Below are 8,651 nucleotides of genomic sequence, written 5' to 3'. Positions count from 1 at the left end.
GGCAGTAATGAGGCTGTGCCCCACCGCACACCAGCACCGTCAGAGGAAGCATGCTGAGAGATGTAAATAACTCCCAGAGTTTCGTTGCATAACAGTGAAGATGTCCAAGATACAGCCAAAGTCACTCATCATAACAAGAACCAGGAAATTGTAAATTTGAATGAGAAAAAACATCAAGGGATGTCAACACTAAGATGACACAGATGTTGAAACTTTATGACAATAATTTTTTTTTTTTGGAGACAAGTTCTCACTCTGCTGCCCAGGCTAGAGTGGCGTGAACAAGGCTCACTGCAACTTCAACCTCCTGTGATCAAATGATCCTGCCACTTCAGCCTCCTATGTAGCTGGGACTACCGGCACCATGCCTAGCTAACTTTTAAATTTCCTTTTATTTTTTGTAGAGATGAGGTCTCACTTTGTTGCCCAGGCTGGTCTCAAACTCTTGAACTGAAGTAGTTCTCCTGCCTCAGCCTTGCAAAGTGCTGGGATTACAGGCATGAGCCACCACACCCAACTGATGACAAGGATTTTAAAGCAGCCATCATAAAAATGCTTCAGTGAGCAATTATAAACACTTTTGAAGCAATCAAAAAAAAAAAGTCTCAGCAAATAGAAAACCTCAGTAAAGAAATAGGAGATATAAAAAAGAAATCAAATGGAAATTTTAATTAAAATATACGATGATAGCCACAGTTAAAGTACTGCATGGATGGTTCACAAGCAGAATGGAAAGGAAAGAGAAAATAACCAGTTATCCTGAAGATAAAACAACAGAAATTACCTAAACTGAGCAACAGAGAGAAAACACACTGGAAAAAAAAAATAGTAAAACAGAGCCTCAGGGACTCACTAGACAATAATAAAAGATTTAACATTTGGAAAAAAAAATAAACAGAGCTTCAGGGACTCACGGACAATAATTAAAGGTTTAACATTTGTGTCATCAGTGTCCCAGAAAGAGGATGTAAGTGGGGCAGAAAAACTATCCAAAGAAATAAAATATATACATACATATATACATATATATACACACGCACATATATATATGTTTTTATATATATATGTATGTTTCTCAGAATGGGTAAAAACTTTTGTAAAGCATGTATCTCATAGGGGGCTTATATCTAGAAACTATAAGGAACTCAGTAATAACAAAAAATAATTTTTTTAATGGTCAAAGGCTCTGAATAGACATTTCTCCAAAAAACACATACAAATGGCCAATAAGCACATGAAAAAATGTTCAACATCATCAGCCATCAGGGAAACACAAGTCAAAATTACAATGGTGTACAATTAATACACCATTTAACATTCCCAACAGTAGCCTACAGGCTTCCATTTCCATGTGGAAAACAGTTTGGCAGTTCTTCAAGATAGTCAAGTTACTTAACTGCTCTGTAAAATGAAGTTAATCACATTCACTTTGGACGAATTAGTTAATATATATATATATAAACTATAATTATTACAGCAATTATTATTGTGCATATGACTGATTGGGTCAGATTATTAGCCCTGTCTCCCTAACTCATTTACTTTTGCTACTTTGGGTGAATATTTAAAGTAGTCTTGAACTGAGATATACATGTAAAGATCCTATCACACTGGCATGTACCATGTGCTCAATAAACGAAAGCTGTAATTATTTATTTCTCAACAGTTTAAAGATTAAACTTTCCTCAAAACAAACAAAAAACAAGGCAACGCCCCAAGCTGTGAGGGGCTGAGTCTCTCCTAGGTGCGGGGCAGCATGGGCACTGGCTGCACAAGGCCAGAAAGGTTACGTGGCACCTCTCTTTAAATTAGACCACACAGAGCCTTTAATTCCCTGCGCAGTCTTTACGTCTTGCCAGTCCAGTTTGATGTCTGGAACTTCATCCTCTGGCTCCGGATCCTTACTCAATGCCCCCCGGGGGGTGGCAACCACAATGGGCAGAGGACCACATTCCTCCCGGATTTCCACAACATGGAGGCCCTTCTTATCAGCCAGCTGTTGATGGGTTTCCTAGGCAAGACCAAATTGAGAACGGGTTAGGTCTGAAGTACATTTGCAACGTAAAGAGCAGGAACTTCCACAGGGAGAAGGAAGTCAGCAGTACAGCCTAGCGGAATTCAAAGGCCATTTCAGAGGATTTGGGTTAATGTGTTTTGTGGCTAAACTCTGGTAACCTGTCATGGGTGGTGCCATTTCAGCTTCATCTGCCCACCCCAAACTGGGACAAAGGAAGGCCCTTGGCTGCTGGTCCCTTGCCTTCTAAACCCTCCTGATTATGCACCATGCTATGCCAAACACTGAACTTGAATCTCACCAATCCCCTAGATCTAACTACCAAGTTACAGTAAATATACGGGAGAGAAGACATTAAGGACCCCACAGGTATTTTAGTCAGCAACAGACCGGGAAGCACTACGAAACAAACAAGCTGGGTTCCTCAGCAAAAAAATCATAAGGGGCAGGGGGAAGACGAGGGGAACCTATTGAAAAGGCATAGCAAAAACATACAATACATTGGCCTGTTCTGCAGCCTGATTCAAACACTTTGTGTAAAAAGCATTTTTTTAATCTAACGAATGGAATGTGTTCATTTGTTTGGACAAATGTTCATTAGTCCAAATGTTCATTTGTATGAACACTGTTCAAATGTTCATTTGTATGAACATGGATAGGATATTTGATGATACAAGTTACTGTTAAATTTTTAGATATGATAATAGTATTATAGGGTATTTTTTAATGCTTATCTTTTAGAAAATATATACTAAAATATTTAGGGGTAAAATAAAATGTCTGAGATTTGGCTCAAAATAACTGGGGGTGGTACTGAGAAGCAACTGGTCATGAGCTAGGTAACAGGGCCATGGGGATTCACTGTAGAGGGAGGCTACAGAGATCTGGAAGCAGGCAGATTAGTTCAGTAGACATTATTCACGGTACAATGACATACCTGATATGTCAATCCCATGATCCCAGGCCTTATGGCTGCCTTGCACTATTCTAATTCTATGTATGTTTGAAATTAGAAAAGAGATGAGCAGTTTCATAAACAAAATAATAATTTATATTGGTGTATCTTTCAATCAAAGGCATATCACCTAAATTGGTGACATCTTTTTCTTTTTGTGTAGCATATTAAATAATGCAACCTTTTATAGCTGATGGCATTTTAGGAGAGATGATATATGGTAATCATATCAGAAGGTTTAAAAGACGAACAGAAAACAAAAATATTACATAAAAGAACAAGTCTACTGGATCATAAATAAAACCTACCTAAAACCAACATCTTAATTAAACCTCTAATGTTTCAATTTAGAAGTGCTGTGACAGGTGTTTTAGGCAGTGCCAACACACACAAAAAGCTGTTCAAAAACATCTTTCACCCAAAGCCTTCTTTTTCTTCTAATTTTCCTGGAGATGTGGAAAATTACTCCCTGGATCACTTTAACTAAAACCCACCACTGTACTCTTGAAGTGTCAGGAAGCCTGCCAAAGTCCTCACCTGACAGAGTTCAGCAAATGAAACCTACTGAACCTAATCTGCTCATCCATCTGTGCTAAGGTCTACCCATCCTTTTAAGAGACAGGCCAGCCCTACTGGGCAAGCAGGACGGGTACCCAAGAATGGGGGACCAGTGGAGTCACAGCCCTCTCTTCCATGGTGGGTGACTGGAAGCTGGGCCCAGGATTTCCACCTATGAGGAATAGTAACCTGGCAAGTTCATAGTTCCTTACCAACCCAGGCATCAGTCCGAAGTACCTACGCAGGTAACAGGAAACTGACTGTGCTTGCCCTGAATGCAGAGGTGCCCTGAGTGCTTCACCCTAGCCCTGGCTGAAAGGACTAAATTAGGAAATGGACCTTCTCTTTTTATTTTACTTTTCCATACTTTCAGAGCTTTAGAACAGCAATGTGTTATTTTCATAACGACACGTAGATTATAATTCCTGGCTTGAAATAACGCTACTTAGAAAAACCCATGAAGTATTTTTAAAAGGTAATTTTCATGAACTTTTCAGTGAATTTAACTAAACTGATGCAGCCACAGACAAAAAAGAATGCCCAATTCCTCAGGTGCCCACAGGAAAGCATCTCCAGAAGGCCCCAGGGCACGGTAGTCCCAACACACACAACTGAAATACAAACTAAAACTTCTGTTTCAGACCCCAGGAGAAGGTTACCTGTCTGGAGAGCCCAAGGAAGAGGCCCCGGGTGAGGTTGAGCATATTGACGGACCCAGAGACCTTGGCATACATGTCTTTGATGCCAATGAGCCGGCAGATGGTAATGATGGCCCTGTGGCAGCGGAGGCCATAACCTAGAAATAGAGAAACCGGGTGAAACAGCTCACTCGCCTGAAGTGGGTGGAGTCACCCCGCTGACTTTCACATGGCTTTAGGCTCAGGGCTTCAGGAAACTGGTTCATATTCTGGTATCACCACTTCCCAGTGAGTTGACCCTTGACAACTTACTTAACTTCTAAGATGACACTTACTTAAACAGGATACTACAAGGATTAAAAAGATGACATCTATAAATATCTTGAACACAGAGGGCAAAAAAACAGGACTGTTATTAACAAAGATGCATGAAAATTCTTGGCACCCAGACCCATGTTAACTAAGGATGGAGGGACACATCTCTTCTTCTCACCTTCCTTGACTCTTCTTTTTTTTTTATTGAGACGGAGTTTCGCTCTTGTTACCCAGGCTGGAGTGCAATGGCGCGATCTCGGCTCACCGCAACCTCCGCCTCCTGGGTTCAGGCAATTCTCCTGCCTCAGCCTCCTGAGTAGCTGGGATTACAGGTACGCACCACTGTGCCCAGCTAATTTTTTGTATGTTTAGTAGAGACGGGGTTTCACCATATTGACCAGGATGGTCTCGATCTCTTGACCTCATGATCCACCCGCCTTGGCCTCCCCCTTGACTCTTCTGTTGCCCTGAGCAGAGGGTCCACTTCCTCCTCCTGGAGAAGCTCTTCTTTTCTTATGGTAACACATCCTTTCCCAGATTTCCTCCTAGCTACTGGCCTGTCCTTCCCTTCTTGCTGGCCTCTAAATCTTAGGGGGTCTCCCCTCCAGCCACTTGCCCTACCCCTTTCCACCTGTAATCCCTTCTCCAGAGAGCTTTAAAAACACAAGCCAAACATGTTGCTCCCCATGTAAAGACAGCCCTCCACTCACCGTTCTCGAGATTAAAATAAAGAATGACATGGCCTATACAGAGCCCTCTGTGCCTGAGTCCTGCCCACCTCTGACCTCATCTAGAGACACACCACCTCCTGCTAGCGTCCCTGCCTTGAGGACTGCACTTGGGATTCCCTCTGCCTGGAATGTCCTCCCAGCTTTGCCCCCTTGGCTCCTTCTCACCTTCAAGGTCCCACTCAAATTGCTTCTCCTCACACAGGCCTTCTGTGACCACACTACTCAAGATGGCATCCTTCCTTCCACCTTCCTCCCTCCTACTCTAACACAGTACCCTGATTAGGGCACTCAACGAAACCTGTTTATCCAATGTTTCCCCTCAGTGGAAGATGGCTTCCATAAGGGCCAGGATATTGTTTGTTTATGACAGTGTCCCCAGAGCCTAGAGCAGTACCTGGCAAATGCAGGTGGAGTGAGCGAACGTGAAGCGGCCCAAGTGTGGCCTCTAACATTCTTATTTGCCAGACATGAAACTAAGCACACACCTCTTCTGCTCCAACGTAGATCTACTCTGGAAGTTGGACATTACTGTCTTTCTCATTTGACTTTTTATGGTCAAGAACTATTTCTTCTACTTGAAAGGGCCAATGAACTGTGGCCTCCCTAATTATGCTAAAGCATGCAAGAACTTAAGAGGATAGCTAAAGACAGGACACAATGGAGTCCTTTGTTCTTCCATGTGGAGTTATTTACACACAGAACATGTGCCCATGTGTGAACATAATGCACCCATGTCTGGCTGAGCACAGGTGCACACACACCTAGAGAGAGTTACACATGGAAGGGGGTATCATGCAGATTCCGGAAGGAGCTGAGAGGCAGCCTCTACCCTGCCACTGCTCTCTGGATGACCCAGACAAGAAGGTTCCTCCCTACAATACCTACTTAGCAGTGCTGCTGGTGAGCACCAAGGTGTATAATATACAGTACCTGGACCAGCACAGACACAGCACAAATGCTGGCCACTGTGTCACACATACACAAACACCCACGTGACAGTGGTCACAGCCTTATGGTAATGATTTGACTACCTTCCAGGCAGAGACTATGCCAAAAAAACACTTGTTTAATAAAACTTAACATGTATTTTATGTGGCAAAGTTTTGCAGTGCTGTGTGTGGAACGGAATACTGTCCTATTGCCAAGGTAGAAGTGTTCCATGGTTAAATAAGTTTGGAAACACACACTTTCCATTTCCCTTGGGAGATTCATATCGTATGGCAGTGCATTAAAGACTGTAACATTCACAAAGATGCACAAACACTTTTGGTGCCTTTCCTTAATCCTGTTCTGACATCTGGCATCCTTTCTGGAGTAACACCTATTCTATCTCCCACAGAACTAGCAACACATAGGAACATCATTTAGGAAATGCCTATTTGTACATGTATGTACAAAATGTCTATAAATGTATACGTGTTTAGGAAATGTCTAAAAGTACTACAGACTGTTTTAGCTTCAAAATCAGAATATTTAACCCCAATAAACAGGTAATGGTCTAGCTAATACAATACAGCTTTGATTAAAAGACAGGGAAGATTTTAAAAGGTAGCTTCTTCAATTAAATTAAAATTAAAGCAGTCATTCAAAATCATCCAGATATAAAAATGTATCTAAACAACATTGCCCAACATAAATATAATGCAAGTCATAAGCAGATGCATATACATAATTTTAAACATTCTCATAGATGCATTTTCTAAAGTTTTTTAAAAGTTTATTTAATAATGTGTTTTATTAACCCAATATGTCCAAACATTATCATTTAAAAATGTTATCAATACAATAACATTTTTGAAATATCTTTTTTTTAAATCACTCTGAGCCTCAATTTATTTATTTTTTTAATTTTTATTTTTTTGTCTTGAGAAATTTTTTTTTTTTTTTATTGCATTTTAGGTTTTGGGGTACATGTGAAGAACATGCAAGATTGTTGCATAGGTGCACACGTGGCAGTGTGATTTGCTGCCTTCCTCCCCTTCACCTATATCTGGCATTTCTCCCCATGCTATCTCTCCCCAACTCCCCACCCCGCACTGTCCCTCCCCTATTTCCCCCCAACAGACCCCAGTGTGTAGTGCTCCCCTCCCTGTGTCCATGTGTTCTCATTGTTCAACACCCGCCTATAAGTGAGAACATGCGGTATTTGATTTTGTGTTCTTGTGTCAGTTTGCTGAGAATGATGGTTTCCAGGTTCATCCATGTCCCTACAAAGGACGCGAACTCATCGTTTTTGATGGCTGTATAATATTCCATGGTGTATATGTGCCACATTTTCCCTGTCCAGTCTACCATCGATGGGCATTTGGGTTGGTTACAGGTCTTTGCTATTGTAAACTGTGCTGCAATGAACATTCGTGTGCATGTGTCCTTATAGTATAATGATTTATAATCCTCTGGATATATACCCAGTAATGGGATTGCTGGGTCAAATGGAATTTCTATTTCTAAGTCCTTGAGGAATCGCCACACTGTCTTCCACAATGGTTGAACTAATTTACACTCCCACCAACAGTGTAAAAGTGTTCCTATTTCTCCACATCCTCTCCAGCATCTGTTGTCTCCAGATTTTTTAAAGATCGCCATTTTAACTGGCGTAAGATGGTATCTCAATGTAGTTTTGATTTGCATTTCTCTAATAACCAGTGGTGATGAGGATTTTTTCAGAAATATTTCATATTCTTTTTTTGTACTAGGTCTTTGAATTCTGGTGTGTATTTGACAATTAGAGCACATCTCAAGAGCCCCATGTGAAGTGCTCACTAGCCAGGCCAGCTAGTGGCTACTGTGTGGGACAGCACAGATCTAAACCTTGAAGTCAACACCTTTTCTAATGACAAAATATATAGTTTTTATTCAGCATTTAAATGGTTAATTATGGTTTTAAAGCAGAAGGCAAGTTCTGGTGCATTAACACAACTGATTCTGTATTTGAGGGCTACTTATTTCCAAGCCATAGCTCTAGCAAAGTTGTATTACAAGCTTTGATAAGCAATTTTAAATATAATGTTTTATCTCTTCTGACTCAAACTTTTTGAGATTTATACACCAAAAGTTACATAAAATCATTCTTTATTGTAGAACTACAGGTGAAATGCAAATCAGAATGTTCAAGAATCCTACACTCAGAGACCACTAGGCATGCCTGCCCTAGCCCATGACCCTGAACTCTGCCTGCCTGCCTTCTTGTCCACAAAACAGGAAAGTCCATCTCTGCATAGTGCCTAGCGTAGCACCCAGCTCACAGAAGACATCCAATCAGAACTTGACGAGCAGTAAACACCTGGACCTGAATAAGTTAGAATAGAAATGTCTGAAAGCATCAATGAATTCCCTGTGAGGAACTAATATTTCCACTCCTCCAAACCCTACTCCAGTCAGTTGCTATTTCCCATTTCCAATGTGCTCTCCCCACCATCAAGTATTCCTGGAACAAGCCT

General features: G+C 41.2%; 1 protein-coding gene across 1 annotated transcript in view; it reads right to left on the bottom strand.

Moving 5' to 3' along the window:
* Nucleotides 1-643: 643 nt before the first annotated feature.
* The window catches only part of MRPS5 (mitochondrial ribosomal protein S5), a 29,685-nt gene continuing 21,677 nt past the window's right edge, over nucleotides 644-8,651 (bottom strand). The window contains exons 11-12 of the mRNA XM_012438319.3: nucleotides 4,187-4,323; nucleotides 644-2,011 (exon numbers count right to left, since the gene is read on the bottom strand). Of these exons, the coding sequence (XP_012293742.2) occupies nucleotides 1,787-2,011; nucleotides 4,187-4,323 (362 nt within the window). The 3' untranslated portion in view covers nucleotides 644-1,786. The remainder of the gene's footprint in view (nucleotides 2,012-4,186; nucleotides 4,324-8,651) is intronic.

This window comes from Aotus nancymaae, unplaced genomic scaffold, assembly GCF_030222135.1.
Source record: "Aotus nancymaae isolate 86718 unplaced genomic scaffold, 86718_ANA_hifiasm-v0.15.2.pri h1tg000030l, whole genome shotgun sequence".
NCBI lineage: Eukaryota > Metazoa > Chordata > Mammalia > Primates > Aotidae > Aotus > Aotus nancymaae.
This window is presented reverse-complemented; position numbering and strand designations above follow the sequence as displayed.